This window comes from Mobula hypostoma, chromosome 11 (assembly GCF_963921235.1).
Source record: "Mobula hypostoma chromosome 11, sMobHyp1.1, whole genome shotgun sequence".
In the NCBI taxonomy this organism is placed as follows: Eukaryota; Metazoa; Chordata; class Chondrichthyes; order Myliobatiformes; family Myliobatidae; genus Mobula; species Mobula hypostoma.
This window is the reverse complement of record NC_086107.1, coordinates 46,613,566-46,630,091: the sequence shown is the minus strand read 5'-3', so window position 1 is coordinate 46,630,091 and position 16,526 is coordinate 46,613,566. Positions and strand designations below refer to the sequence as shown.

The 16,526-nt window shown below is 38.7% G+C and overlaps 1 protein-coding gene across 1 annotated transcript in view; it reads right to left on the bottom strand.

The window, feature by feature from the left end:
* LOC134354206 (uncharacterized) overlaps nucleotides 1-16,526 on the bottom strand; it is a 45,965-nt gene that overhangs the window by 6,409 nt on the left and 23,030 nt on the right. Inside the window, exons 9-11 of the mRNA XM_063063099.1 lie at nucleotides 10,695-11,021; nucleotides 5,136-5,336; nucleotides 4,466-4,567 (exon numbers count right to left, since the gene is read on the bottom strand). Of these exons, the coding sequence (XP_062919169.1) occupies nucleotides 10,999-11,021 (23 nt within the window). The 3' untranslated portion in view covers nucleotides 4,466-4,567; nucleotides 5,136-5,336; nucleotides 10,695-10,998. The remainder of the gene's footprint in view (nucleotides 1-4,465; nucleotides 4,568-5,135; nucleotides 5,337-10,694; nucleotides 11,022-16,526) is intronic.

Genomic DNA, 16,526 nt, shown 5'->3' with positions numbered 1-16,526 from the left:
AAGATCTTATGCCCATCCTCATACACCAACTCCTTAGCACATATTAAGTTGTATAATATTCCTAATTCCAGTCTCAATCTTGAGATCGCAGTCCTGGAGATTCTGCCCTTTAGCTTAGCTCCTAACTCCCTATGGAGAACCTCATCACTCATCCTACCCATGTCATTGGTACCTACAGGAACCATGACCTCTGACTGTTCACCCTCCTTATTTCTGTGTGAGAAATCAACAGTTTTCAGTTTTTGTAGTTCCATGGGAAGTTTTAAAGTAGAGGGGTACAGCCTAGGATTTTGTCAGGGCACTGGAGCAGGGATCCAATCGCAGATCCAGTACTGTACACACAGTGATATTAACTGTGTGACAAATCCCGAGGTGCAAAGAAAGTCAGTGTCAAAGTTCAGGCAGAGGTCAAAAGATCCAGAGAAATCCAAAAAATGCAGAATAGGGAAATAGGCAGAGTCAATATTCAGACAGACAGAGTACAGATACAAATGCTGGAAAGGCTCAGGAAAATTTCCTAGCACTGTCTGGCAATAAACAACTGAAACCACAGGACTGAAATACACAGAGCAATAAACAGAGAGGCAGATGATAGGTGGAGCACAATGAGGCACAGGTGGCAGTAATACAGGTAATAATGAGAAACAGATGGAGTACTCTGTAATACAGGGGCCAGAGTAGAGCAGGAGTGGGGATAGGAACACATGGTAATACCAAACCACAGACTGACAGCTAGGGGGAAACACACAAAAAGGCAGAGTTCAATTGGAGGTACTGACAGATTTGTGTTTTGTGTTTAATCTGTTACTCTGTTTCTTGTTTCCATTTAGTCAGTTACTTCCTTACTTGTTTTCTAAATCTGTTGCATGTTTACTGTGTCTTAATATGTTACTTTGCTACTTGTTTCCCCATATAATTGGTTTAGGGTGACCCATTTCATACTGCCCATATGAAACTTGAGTTGAAATTTAGTAGAAATTTGGGTAACTTTCTTCTGGATATGAGCTGGCCACACTTCAGAGGGAACTTAGCACTTAGGGACCAATTCTTGTAGTACTATTATTGTTGTATTTTCTAATCAGGAGCAAGTGCATTTGTATCTCCCTGAGTTACAGAATGGCAAAGTTCTGAATGGTGATTTGTGGTGGGAGATCGTGTGGTGCATTTCTGGGGATGGTGTTTGAATTTGCACACTGGATTAACAGTCAGATTGCTAAATTTGCATGAAGACTCCTTACCTCATCAAGGAAAGGGAGCCACTGACATTGATCTTTTTGACAGGGAAAAGACTGTGAGGGTATTATCTGGCTTCTCGGGTTTTTGTATTCTGTTTTGGGGGAGCTGGCAGGGAGTAGTCTTCCAGCCAAACCCTGACCCAGAGTATGTTAACAGCCTTAAAGAGACTTGAGCCTCAACAGCCTTGGTGGAATGAATGCTTTAGGGGCTGGTCTATCCCTGTGTACCATTTGTATAATTAGAATATCCTGACTCTTAGTGATTTCCCCAGCTGACAGTTGGTGTAGGTGGTATGTTGAGTACAGGAACAAGGTGCAAGGTGGATGGCAAGTGTGAGAAGGAACAGTATCCTTGGACAGCTGTGTCTATGCCAAATGGTGTTGGGAAGCTGGGCACTGGTTGGATGCTGAATGGTACTTCCTGGATATGCAGTCCCAAGCCTGCCTGTGGTTCCCATAGGGTGGTGTGATTGATATGTAGTGCCATTTGTATGCCACCCCAGTGACCTGGATGAGCACCTTCCCCATGCTGGTCAGTAAGAAGGCTATGACAAAGGAAGGATATTTTGAATGATAGTTTTTCTCAGCATAGCATGACCAGACTGTCCCAGGAACTGATTTCCAGCTTATTGGCTATTACACTCCAGGGTGAGGCTGGTGGACTTTTGGGGCACGGGGGGGGGGGTGGGGGCTGATGGACTACCGTAGTACACTGGAAGTGACTATTGGGTTTACAGTACTGAGTATTGTGCTCTTGTGGTTTATGTATAACTTAGGAGTCTGTGAGAGTCATACTAGTCTGAGAGTTGGATCATCACATTTGGAACTTTCGAAGGATGGAGTGTCCTGTGGGGGTGAGCCTTATTCTGATTGTCGAAAGTCACTTTCATTGTGGTTGGTTAGTTTAGAAGCTGCAGCTGCTTTTCCCAATGGATAACTGTCTGGTGTCCAGTTTGAAATATCCTGAGTGTATAATATTGAAGGGGTGAATATTGTGTAGACTCACACACAGAAGATGATAATTGAGCTGAGGTTATTTGCATATTGAACTGTTTGATCCCATTTGCTGAGTGGTGAGATATCCCCTTGAAATAGGTGTAAACAACTTAAAGGATATCCAAAAACTTTTTATGTGCATTTCATACATAAAACAGACTAAAGGCTTGCAATTAGATTATAAATGTTATTTTATTAGATCTAAAATAATATTTGATAACTGTTTAGTGGGAAGGTTTTCACCACCCAAGTGTAATAAACAGGAAACAAATATTGAAAACTGTATTTGCATAGTAAAATGTTAAATGTTTTGATTACCATTATTGATTACTTTCCAACATTATGTTGACTTAATTTGTGTTAAATTTAAACAATATTAGCTGAATGTACTGTCTTGTTTTTTAAAAAAATAGAACCAGACAAAATAAATGTTCATCCAAAGCTCATCAGAGAAATGTGAAATAGTGGGGTGTTATTTATATCTACTATCTTATAATTTAATGAAGGGAGGACTGAGTTATTCAACTTTGTCTTTGATATGAAGGTAGATATGTTGTGATGAGGAAAATAGTGTGGCCTCCTGTATATCAATGAGAGCTGATGTAGATCGGAGGACTGCTTCATCAGCATTTTCGTTCTGACTGCCACAACAGGCTGGTTTTCCTGGTAGCCTCCATTTTAGATTTACTCCCCTTTCCCATTTCAATATGTTGATTAATGGCCTCCTCTACTGCCTCAATGAGGCCAGTCTAAGGTTGGAGGAGCAACACCTCATATTCCATCCAAGGAGCCTCCAGCCTGACAACATGAACATTGAATTCCTTAACTTCCACTAATTTCTCCTTGTCTCCTTCTCTTTGCTTCCCTTCCCCAATCTGACTCCTCATTTATCCCTTTTCTTCTCCTCACCTCCCTGTGGTGTCCGTCCTCCTCCTCCTCCCGTGATCCATTATCCTTCTTTCCTTCTTTAGCTTTTCCACATATCGTCTCCCAGATTCACACTTCACCGATCCACTGAACTTCCCCCCTCACTTGGCATCTTTTATTTATCACCTGCTAGCTTCTATTCTTTCTTTTCCGCAATTATTTCTAGCTTCTTTCCCCTCTCTTTCCAGTCCTGATAAATCATTCTTGTTCCAAACATCAGCTGTTTATTCTTCTGCATTTATGATGTGTGACCAGCTGAGTTCCTTCAGCATTTTGTGTATGTTACTCTGGATTTTCAGCATCTCCAAAATTCCTTGTATCTCTGTTGCGAATGTTTGGACTCAGCAGTAGGAGATAGATAAGTTAAGTAAATGAGTGAAAACAAGGGAAATGATGTTTAATGCGGGCACTTGTGAAATCATGCACTTTGACAAGAGGAATCAAAAGGAAGGCTCTGATTTAAATGGAGATTGTTTACAACTGGGGGGGGGTGGGGTTTCGAGGGATCCAGGTGTTCCTGCGCACAAACAGCATGAAGTTAGCAGGCAGGTGCAACAAGAAGTGAGAAAGGCAAGTGGCATATCGGTCTTTATTACCAAGAAGTTTAGAAACACAGACTATTATTACAGAATACAAAGTTTTGGTGAGGCTACACCTGGAAAACTGAAAAAAGACTTTCTAGCATTGGAGGTAGCCCAGAAGAGATTGACTATGTGAATATCTGGAATGAAAGGGTTTCTTATTACAAATGGTTAAAGCAGTTCAATCTTTATTATTTGGAGTGCAAAAGATTATGGCGCGCTTCAAAACTCAGAAAGCACAAAATCAGAGGGCAGTAAGTCACCCTTGACCCCAAGGCACTGCTTATGAAGTAACAAAGTATAAGTAATTATTGATTATTGTATCTGAATTTAAAATACAAAATGATGTGTCCACAATTAATGAATACATTCCAATATTTCAGATAGGTTTACCTAATTTAATTAGTGTTTAATTATCAGAATACTAGTGTCTTTCATTTAAATCACTAAGATGGCATCAGTAACCTGTTAATAGTTCATTCAAAACTGAATTGAAAATTGTGATGAAAATTTTAACCTGTGAGAATCATAATAAGACTAGTGGATGGTATTACAGGAAAGGAGAAAAAACAGTTTTCTAATTCTGATTAAATTTTAAGAAATTATTATAATTTAAACTTTGTTAAGCTCCAGATAACAAATAGATTTTAATAAATTATCAACAGATAATTAAGCATTTTATTTTTCATACTCTAGTCGACCTTTATAAACCGAGAAAAGCGTTACCTTTAGATTTTCTCTTCCAGATACAAATTCCAAAACCCAGTGCAAAAAATAGTATGAAAATGCCAAAGGTGACTCCAGCAGTCAGTTTAATTTGTTCTTGTTCTGTTAAAACAAGCAGAAGTTTTTGAAAAGTTGAAAAATGAATAAACTATGTAATTTACAATATTCATAAGAATGTATTACTAACTTACTTGACTTATCAGTTTGAAATATCCCCTGCATGAATTAGCGGTACAAATCATATGCATTATATTTATTTTCAAGATGTGAAATAGCTGAAGATTAACACCTTTATCAATGAATGTTACGTGTGTATTTGGGCTGATTATAATTGTTTCTGTACTATTTTTTTTGGCTGAAGCAGCTAACTAAAATTTTTTTCTTTCTCTTTGGATAGTTAAATTAGAGGCAAATTAGAATCAATCTCAAATAAGCCATTTTCACATCTTCTGTATAAATAGTGTGATTGCTGGTTGAGCTGATAATAATATTTGCTCCACGGTCAATGTGCGTGTGTGAGGATTATCAGGGAAGCTTGAATATTGTAGGACAATATATTAGAAATAAATTCTGTATACTTTTCCAATTTGATCTTGCCTTTAGTCAGTGTAAAATTTCCATGGACCTCTTTGTGCTTCACTGTACAGATGTATATGGCAGAACTACTCACCATCGGTTCTACTATTACTTTAGTGGGAAGGCTAAATGTCCCACTTTGGTCCATCAATAGACTGATCTTTTGAAATAACTTCCACTTTTTCATTTAGTACTTTTAACCATCTGACTGTAGTTTCCTTTGGATAAAATTCCTTTACTTCACATATTGCAAAGTTCTCCTCTTTTTGCATAAATGCATTGACTTTTGGTTTGACTGTGGAAGAAAGAACAGAATAAGTTCATGATTAATATATATTACCAAATACTCTAGTTAGAGCTTACTGACATCAGCAATGAGGGACCAGAAAATGACATTCTATGCATTCAAGCTTTAAGCTGCTGTTCTGCATGTTTATTTACATATTTCTTACTTTTATTTGTACTTTAGCAGTTAAAACTGCAGTGGAGTGTCTACATCTTGATGCAGAATGTAAGAGATGGGAATTCAAATGAAAAGGAATCCCAGAGAATTGATGCATAATCTTAAACACTCTGCCAACTTTAAGGGCATCAGGATCATTGAGAATAGTGATCTTTTAGTCCACAGTGGGGGTGGGGAGTCATTTGGTATAATCTCAGCCAAAACGCTGGGCATTTGGGGCGGCTCAGCATAGTGGTTAGTACAACACTTTACAGTACATGCAACATGGGTTCAATTCCCACCACTGCCTGTAAGGAGTTTGTATGTTCCCCACGTGACCAGGTGGGTTTCCTCCAGGTGCTCTGGTTTTCTCCCACAGTCCAAAGGTGTACTGGTTAGTAGGTTAATTGGTTATTCTCAATTGTCCTGTGGTTCGGCTAGGGTTAAATCGGGGGTTGCTGAGCAGTGTATCTCGAAGGGCTGGAAGCGTTTATTCCACGCTGTATCTCACATAAATAAAAACATCCCAGCCGCTTAATATTGAGGTTAGGAGGCTAGGACTGTAAGTGGTAAGAGTAGCATTCATGGCAATGGTAATGTTAATAATAGCACTCACATCTACGATGATGAAATGCTTGGAGAAGTTGGTCATGGTCAGAATCAAAATCTGTCTCAAAAAGGAACTGGACCCATTGCTGCTTCGCCTGCTGCGTTCACCAGCAACTTTGATGTATGTTGCTTGGACCCATTGCAATTTGCCTACCAACACAATAAGTCTGCAGCAGATGCGACCTCAATGGCTCTCTATGCGGCCTTGGACCACTGGACAATGCAAATACCTATGTTGGGATGCTGTTTATTGACTATATCTCAACATTTGGTATCACCATTCCTACAGTCCTGATCAGAAAGCTACAGAACCCAGGCAAACAACAGGAATTCTGCAGATGCTGGAAATTCAAGCAACATGCATCAAAGTTGCTGGTGAACGCAGCAGGCGAAGCAGCATCTATAGGAAGAGGTGCAGTCGACGTTTCAGGCCGAGACCCTTCGTCAGGCATCTGTGCCTCCCTCTGCAACTGGATCTTCAGCTTCCTAACTGGAAGACCACAATCTGTGTAGATTGGATATAACATATCTACCTTGTTGACAATCAACACTGGCGTACCACAGGGTTGTGTTACACCCATGAGACTGTGTGGCTGGGCACAGCTCAGATGCCAGCTATGATTTTGCTGATGGTACAACCATTGTTGGCAGAATTTCAGATGGTGACAAATGGGCGTGGGGGTGAGATATACCAGTCAGTTAAGTGGTCTTACAGCAAAAAACTTGCACTCAACATTAGCACGACCAAAGAACTGATTGTGGACTTGAGAAAGGGTAAGACGAGGGAACAAACCAATCCTCATAGAGGGATCAGAAGTGGAGAGAGTGAGCAGTCCCAAGTTCTTGGGTGTCAATATCTTTGAGGACCTAACCTGGATGCAAAATATTGCTGTAGCTATAAAGAAGGCAAGACAGTGGCTATATTTAATTCGCAGTTTGAGGAGATTTGGTTTGTCAACTAAAAAACATTCAAACTTCTACAAATGTACAGTGGAGAGCATTCTGACTGTCTGGTATGGGGGAGCAGGCTACTGCACAAGATCTAAAAGTAAGTTGCAGAAATTTGTAAAATTAGTCATCTCCATCATGGGTACCAGCCTCCGCAGTATCCAAGACATCTTCAAAGAGTGGTGCCTTAGGAACACAGCGTCCATCATTAAGGACCCTCACCACCCAGGTATGCCCTCTTTTCATTGTTACCAGCAGGAAGGAGATACAGAAGCCTGAAGGCACACACTCAGTGATTCAGGAACAGCTTCTTCCCCTCTGCCATCTGATTTCTAAATGGACAATGAACCCATGTAAACTACCTCACTATTTTATTTTATTTCTGGGGTTTTTTTGCACTATTTATTTTTAACTTAACTTTTTAATAAATATATATACTTACTGTAATTCTTGCTTTTTTCTCTATTTATTTATCATGTATTTCATTGTACTGCTGCCGTAAAGTTAATGAACTTCACGATGTATGCTGATGATATTAAACTTGATTCTGATTCTGAATATTGATATTAGTAATAATGATAGCAACAAATTTTGACTGGTGTCAACCAAATCCGTAAGTGGCCCAATCATATAAATTTAACAAACATAAATTAAATAATAACCTGAACATCCTATTTTAGAGGCAGAAAACATTTTTATGGGTGGGGCAATCTAGATAGAGCGCACTTTAAAGTATATAATCGTACCACGAAAGAAATATCATAAACAGACATGACCACTGATGACTCCCCCCGAACACCTAGTATTGTCATGCCATGTCAATGTCATTTGTACACTCTCATATTACGATTGACATTTGATACACAACATGAGAGAATAGAAGTAATAATAATTTATTTTACTTTGAGCAAGACTATTGGGAAATCATAAATACAAGAAATTCTGTAGATACTGGTAATCTTAAGCAATACATACAAAATGCTGGAGGACTTTAGCAAGTCAGACAACATCTATAGAAGGGAATAAGCATTAAATGCTTTGACTTTGAACGAAGGGTCTCATCCTGAAACATCTACTGTACATTATATTCTCCTCTACAGATGCTGCCTGACTTGCTGAGTTCTTACCACAAAATGAGAAATTGCACTTTTATAGTAATAAACAGAAGAGATTCTGCAGATGCTGGAAATCCAGAGCAACACACAAAATGCTGGAGGAACTTAGCAATTTCACAGTATCTTTTCTGATCATACAAAAGAGTATCGCAGCTAATACAATACTTGAGATCTTTAATCACTACAATGTTGTGGAAAGGAAACAGTTGATTATATTTCTCTCTGTGCTTTACAGTTCAGATCAAGAATTTAATTATTGGACAAGCTTAATTAGTAAAGAACAACATTATGCTCTGAATCTTGGCTGAATTTGTTTCAGGATTAATTGTAAAATATGTTTGAATAAATGTACAATTTTGGCCTTAACCTCTCAGAAGGAAAATAATCTGAATGTGAACAAAATGATTAATTCTACACTGGCATATTGAGTGCATCAATAGCCTTGTTTTTTTTTAATTGTATTACTGAAATGAAATAGCAATTGTTAGATTGTTTGAAAATGTTCTGAGGAAAGGATATTATTTTGGAGTCATCTGACTTGCATTTTGGCTTTTATGTCTCTTATGGCCAGAAGGACGCTCTTGCTCAAATGGAAAGATGTGGCCCCTCCTATTCACGCCCAATGGTTACGTGATGTCATGTTTAAATTTAGAGAAGATTCGATGTTCAATCTCTGAATCTAGCCCAGACCTTTAAACACTGTGGGGACCTTTTCTGAATTATTTCCAAAACCTTTGATTTGCTGTTAAAGCACAGATGATGACTAATATTTTTTTTTCCCTTTTTTTTTTACTAACCAGCTTCGATCTTGGTAGTGGGTTAGATTTTTTTAATATAATAAAATTACTATATTTCAATGTTACAAATTAATTAACTTGTATGAATATAGGGTAAGGAATCTTTATATGCAATTTAGTATAATATATTGATATATTTTTTCCTGTACTCTATTCTTATATGTAAATTAATAAAAATATTGGAAAAGAAAATGTTCTTTTCAATTATGAAGATGGGAAATTGTACAAGTTGCATTGTACAAACAGAATTGTAGTTGAAATGTTAGCCCATTTGGCCAATTGCATTATTTCATTTGTAGACCTTGTTCAGCTTTAAATTCATTGTCATATGTTCATGATTTCTTCATGCAATAATGGTTTTTATTATTCTGTTCCACTCCTTTATTATTTTCAATTTTAATAAAAATCCATTCTTCATATGACTCCATTTTAAAATTTATGGTAACAGTACTTCCGGTTTGTCTTTCTTTCCACATTTTCTTTCATTTTGATGCCTCATTAACACAAATGAAAGAGCTTAATAATCAAAGTAAGACAATATCAAAAGCTGCAAAATGTTCCATACATGATTTACATAATTCCTGTATGAATTAAGTACATCTAATTCAAGTCAAAACCAATTTAAGCAGAATATATGCTTTGATCCGTTAATTCTGTTGAGGAAAAAAAGCAAATATAATGGTTTAAAATTTCTTTGCCATTTTTAAAAACCAACACATCATTGTTGAGAGAGGATATCCGCAAAGTCTCCATAAGCAAGGCTTTGGAGAGATGCAGAAGAGGTTTCCCAGGATGCTGCCTGGAGTAGAGGGCATGTGCTATAATGAGAGATTGGACAAACTTGGGGTGTTTTCTCTAAAGCGGAGGAGGCTTAGGGGAGACATGATAGAGGTTTATAAGATTATGAGAGCCATAGATGGAGTACTGTATATAAACAGTATCTTTTTCCAATGCTTGAAATGTCAGATACCAGAGCCCATGCATTTAAGGTAAGATGGGGTTAAATTCAAAGGAGATATGAGGGGCAAGATGTTTTTACACAAAGATTGTCGGGTGCCTGGAATGTGCTGCCTGGGGTAGTGGTAGAGACTGACACATGAGGAAATTTTAGGAGACTTTTAGATAGGGACATGAACGTGAGGGAAATGGAAGGATATCACCATTGCGTAGCAGAAGCGAAGAGTTTAGTTGGCCATTTGATTACTAATTTAATTGGTTTGGCATAACATTGTGGGCTGAAGGGTCAGTTCCTGTGCTGTACTGTTCTATTTTCTATATGAATAAGAATTAGGAACAAAAAAGGGTGTTGTCACTTTACTGGGGATGTATTACAGACATTCAAACGGTCAAAAATAAATTGAAGGACAGATCTATAGGCAGATGTCAGGGAGGTGCAAGAAAAATGTTATGGTATCAGGGGGTTTTAATTTCCTTAATAATAATAATAATAGGAATTATCTTCAAATAAAAGGTTCGTAAAGAAACCTTTTTTTTAGATGTATTCAAGAGCAGGTTGGATTGGGGTATAGAATTGTTAATTTTCTTCCTTTTTAACTTTGTTTTGCTTGCTTATATTTTTATATAATCAGCAATATAATGTAATTTTTCAATGAATTTTCCTTCGATTACAGTACAGTTGGCTCTGGATTTTTCTAGAAACTTTTGCGATTCAGTAGCAAGTGTCATACAACTTGACTCTGGATATTTTATTAGTTAACTGTTATCAGTACAATTTCCGTTACCTCGTCTGGTATAAGAAGGCCATTATTACTTTTTAGTCCAGTCTTTTCTTTGAACTTTCAACGCTTCTTCTTGTTCTTCTTTGCTATTATAACATTTAATAAAACAATAGTAAGCATCAAGTTCTATGCTTCATTCTTGTTTTCCGAAGAACCTTTAAATTGCTTAAACATTGGGATCCAACAGCTTGGTGGAGTCAGCAGGATGTTTTCGGAAATTTAAGGGGTAGAATAATCCCAGATGAAGGGAAATATTTTGCTCCACACATGTGATCTTCCTCTTACTTTCCTAACCGTCAGAGAAATCTCATTCTTGCTTCAATACAGCATCTAAAGAAAGGAAATTTAGGATAAAGTTAAACAGGTACAAAATTAAATTTGGTTGCAAATCTAGTGATTAAAAAATGGAAGTAACAATTAAAGTGTTCTGCATAACAAAAATTGTTACAAGCTGGAAGAGTATCAATAAAATTAAAATTATTACAAGCTTGTTGAGTGCCAATAAAATTGTCATCAGATCATTAAGTTGACAAATTAAGCGTTATGTGCAGCAAAGCAATGTCCAAAGTAGTGCAACCCACGACAGAAAAAGGAACTGATCCCCCAGTCGTTAGGTGTGAACAGATGACTGAGAGTTAGGGTTCTTACCTGTACAAAATATTTCAATTTGACAAGATTAATGAAGAAATCAGAGTGAAATATGCTGTCAGTGTTGAGTCTCATGAAATTTGGCTGCTGGTAAATATTTTAAAAATCATGAGAAAAACCTTGGGAATGCTTGAGGGAAAGAAAAAAAACTGCATGTGTGTTGCTTGAATTTCCAGCATCTGCAGAATTCCTGTTGTTTGCCTGGGCATTAGCAGTGTTATCACAGTTAAAAGTGAAATGAACAGGCTGAGTTGAAAGATCAAATATGTGGTTTAAATGTGAACACGTTGAGTTAGAAGACAGAACATGTAAGTTAATAGAACAAGTAAAAAAGTTAACTGAAGAAGTGAAAATGGAGAAGGAAAACTGATGAACTACAGAAACTGCATGATAGAGACAGTAAAAATTCTAAGGAGCAAATTATAGAATTAACTGAACGAGTAAAGAACTACGGACTAAGTATAATTGCATGAAAGTGCATTGCATAGAGCTTCAAGATAAAATGAAGCAGTATCAGAAAATCCAGCAGAGACCTCAAGTGGAGTGATGCTCCTCCTTGGAAAACACTCCCGATGTTGGACAGTCTTATCAGGCAATGCCACATGCTGAACTTAGAGGAATTAGGAGACGGAAATTGCAAGGACTCTACAGAGACCTATAGTGACACAAGTGAAGATGGCAATAATGGAACAATAGGTTAGCCAACCATATAATGATTTGCCCCAAAAAAGACCAAGGGAGTGATAACACCCAGAACTGAAGATGGGAATTATGAAAAGAGACAGGTTTATCATCAACCAGCTGAATCGGAAAAGATTGATAGATGGTCCAAAGAGTTTTCACATCATAAAAAAGGAGGTTTAAAGTCTTGGGCTGAACTTTAGTGTACTAAGAACCTATACAACACCCATATGACTGGAGAAAGGTGGTTGAGTGCAAGCAAAAGACTTTTGAAAGCATTTCTGAATATGAGTAACACTACAGAACAGTGTGGTTGAGTTACTCAGGAGTTATTAACAAGTCAACCATCCCCTAATGGACGATCCACCAACAATTTTCAATGCCCTAAGGCCATCGTGCAAGTGGTTTACAATTATCAATGTGGCCAGTGGATTTTGGTTTCTACCACTGGCATAGGAATGTCAGCCATAGTTGGCTTTTACACTTAATGGACAACACTATCCCACTGACTACCACATGGCTCTGAGACAACATCTTAGGGACTTACCAGCCATAAATTTGACTATCATACAGTAAGTAGATGACAAACTGATTGCATTTGACAATGCAGACCAAGATGAATGTGAAGTGTTTTATTTGCTTGATTTATCCTCCAAATGTTCACAAAACAAATTTGGACAAGGTGCAATTGCAACAATATGAAGTCATTTACTTGGGACAGAAAGTTTCAAGAACTCAAAGTAAAATTTATTATCAGAGTACAAACATTTCACCATGTACAACCCTGAGATTCGTTTTTTTGTGAGCATACTCAGAAAATCTATAGAACTATAACTGTAAACAGGATGAATGGAAAACAAATGGTGCAAATGCAAATATAAATAAATAGCAATAAATAACGAGAGCATGAAATAACAAGATAAAGAGTCCTTAAAGTGAGATCATTGGTTGTGGGAACACCAGATGTAGAATGAGTGTAGTTACCCTCTTTTGTCAAGAGCCTGAAGCTTGAGGGGTAGTAACTGTTCTTGAACCCAGGGGCACTGATGGAGCAGCTGGAAAAGTACATGGCCTGGGGTGGTGAGGATCTTTGATGATGGATGCTGCTTTTCTTACAATGTTACATGTAGATGTGCTCAATGGTTGGGAGGTTTTTACCCATGATGCACTGGTCCGAATTCATGACTTGTTGTAACATTTCCCACTCAAAAACATTGGTGTTCCTCTACCAGGTCATAACGCAGCCAGTCAGTACATCACACCACACATCTATCGTCAAGGTTTTTGAGCACATGCCAAATCTCCGCAGACTCCTAAGGAAGTAGAGACACTGTCATGCTTTATTTGCAATTACATTTATATGATGACTCCAGGACTGGTCCTCTGAGATAGTGACAGCCTTGAATTTAATATTTCTGACACTCTCCACCTCTGCTCCTCTGATGAATTCTGTCTCACGGACCTCTGGTTTCCTTCTCCTGAAGTCTACTATCAGTTCCTCAGTTTTGCTGACATTGAGTAAGAGGTTGTAGTTATGACACCACACCGCCAAATTTTCAATCTCCCTCCTGCAAAGGCCAGCAAATCTGCAACCGCCTACAACAATCCAGCAACTGTGATAATTTCTGGGTTTGTGTAACTACAGCAGAGCATGGGTTGATTCATCTCCTGAAATTGGACAACCACTCAACATCTCTTGAAGGGGAGAAACTGCTTAGATGATCGTGTGATTCTGAATGAAGAACAACTGGAAGCATTTCAAACTTTAATAGTGACATGATGTACAGGTCCTGCATTAGGAGTCCCTGATATGTGTAAACCATTTACCCTGTACGTCAACGGGAAACATGGCTGCATGATGGCAGTCATAGCTCAAGAACATGGAGACCTGCAGCATCATTCTGGTTATTACTCTGCCAAATTGGATAATGTAGTATTAGGATGGAGTTCAGGTTTATGAGTAGCGTAGGCAAACTATCTGGAAGTCATGGCTGTTACTCACTTTGTGCTCAATCAACATTTAAATATTCAATGTCTTCACTTAGCACATACATTACTGACAATGAGTCAGGCCTTTCAAGTAACAGCTGCTCAGTGGTCTAAATGGTCAACTGCTCTTGACTCACCTAATATCATCATCAAGTGAGGAAATCCAGTGGATCCAGCTACACTGTTACATTGGGTAAGGAGGGCTATAATGATCATGACTGTGCAAGCCAAATAACATGCCAGGGAGAGCAAATCATTACAAGTAAATGCCTCTGTTGAACCCAGATCACATATTCTACACCGATAGTTCCTCAACAACTGAGTGATGAGGTTGAATGCCTAGATGGGCTATTGTTTCTGAAACTTAAGTACTGGCATCATTATTCCTGGTACCTGTACACAGATATGAAAGCCCTGACTGAAGCCTGTAAAATTGCAGAAAGAAGATCAGTTAATATCTACATGGATTCTTGTTATGCATTTGGAGTTCATGACTTTGGAAACATGGAAACAAAGAGGATTTAACGTATGAGGATTGTTTGATGGCTCTGGACCTGTCCTTACAGGAATTTAGAAGACTGAGGGAATATTGAACGGCCTAGATAGAGTGAACCTGGAGGGGATATCCTGTAGTGAGGGAATCTAGGACGAGAGAAATAGCTTCAGAAAACAAGGAAGTCCATTTAGAACAGAGATGAGGAGAATTTCTTAAGCAAGATGGTGGTGAATCTGTAGAATCGGGATGCTCTATCCTTGCGACAGAGAACTCTGTCTATTCCCCTGACTATACTATCCCCAATTACCTCTCTATTTTCCTTCTTTCCCCTCTCTTGAATGCTCCCTGAACTAACGTGCCACAGTTAGGTTGCTCACCTTTCCCACTGCCCCCACCGTCATCTGCACAGGGAGCAAACACCTCAGACCTGTTGGACAAGCTCAAGGGCTGAGGCTCCTCCAGCACCGTCTCTTGGATCTCACTACCCTCCTCACACTCAGTCATATCACAGGAATCAACACTCATCATACACCCATGTCCTCTTGCTTTAAACATCCTTACCCATGAGAAGGACAGTCACTACCCACCTTATCTATGCCCCTCATAATTTTACAGACTTCCATTAGGTCACTTCTCAGCCTCCATCTCTCCAGGGAAAGCAGCCCCTCGATATCCAGATTCTCCTGATAACCTCACCCCTCCAAATCCAGGCACAGTCCTGTGACTCTTTTCTGCGCCCTGTCCAGCTTAATCACATGCTTCCTGTAGTGTGGTGAACAGAACTGCACATTTGTATTCCAAGTGTAGCTGAACCAACAATTTGTAAATTTTAACATGACATCCCATCCCCTGTACACAATGCTTCAGCTCTTGAAGACAAATACCTTCTTTACAACTCTATCTACGATCTACTTGTTTTACCAGTTTCAAGGAACCGTGTGCTTGTACCCCAGAGTCTTGCTGTTCATTTATATTCCCCAGTGCCCTGTGCATGCTCTGGTCTGTGTTAACTTCCCAAATGCATCACTTCATGCAGTGAATCTACATCCTGTTGCAATCTGAGGCAATCTCCTGGACTGCCTGCTATAGCACTAATTTTGACATAATCTGCAAAGTTACTAATCATACCACCGACATTCATGAACATAAATTATTAAATTATATGCAAAATATTAATGGAACTTGCACTGAACACTGGCTACAGAACACCACTTCAGGCATCCAATGTGAAAAACAAACCTTCACCACCATCTTTGCCTTCTACCACCAAGCCAGTATTGTACATAATTTACTATCCATCACTGGATCCTATGTGTTCTGACCTTCTGGATCAGCTTACCATGTGGGGCCTTATCAAAGGCCTTTCTAAGGTACATATAGAAGAGAGGCTCCCAACGTTTTTTTATATCATAGACCAATACCATTAAGCAATAGGTCCATGGACCCCCAAGTTGGGAGCCCCTGATGTAGAAAGAAGACAAATTGTTGGAGAAACTCAGCTGATCAAGCACCATCTGAGGAGGCAGAGGGTTGATTGACATTTAGGGTCATGACCCATCATCACGACAGAGAGTAGAGAGGGAAGGTAGCCAATATAAAGAGGTGGTGGAGTGACAGGGATGGAATCTGATAGGTGGAACCAGGTGAGGTGGGGGCTGATGGGAGAAGAGAATGAAAGAGGCTGACGGATAATGGGTGGAAGCAGCTGAAGGGGAAAAGGGGAGGACAAAGACAGGTGAGGGCGAGGAGAGGAAGAAAGCAGAGAAAAATGATGAAAGGTGATTAAAAATAACCAAAACATGTTGAAATGATGGGTAGGTGAAACTAGAAGCAGTTGGGATATGAAGAAAGTGTGAGCTTAATCCTTCTCCACCATTTTAGATTTTGTTATATTTAAATATATCCAAACAAGCTTCTATCCTTTATCTTGCATTTTTCCCAGATTTTATTCATACTTGAAAGCAAATGTCTCTGCAATCAAAGAATTTAATATGGTACAACCTTTAATGGATTATGTTGGT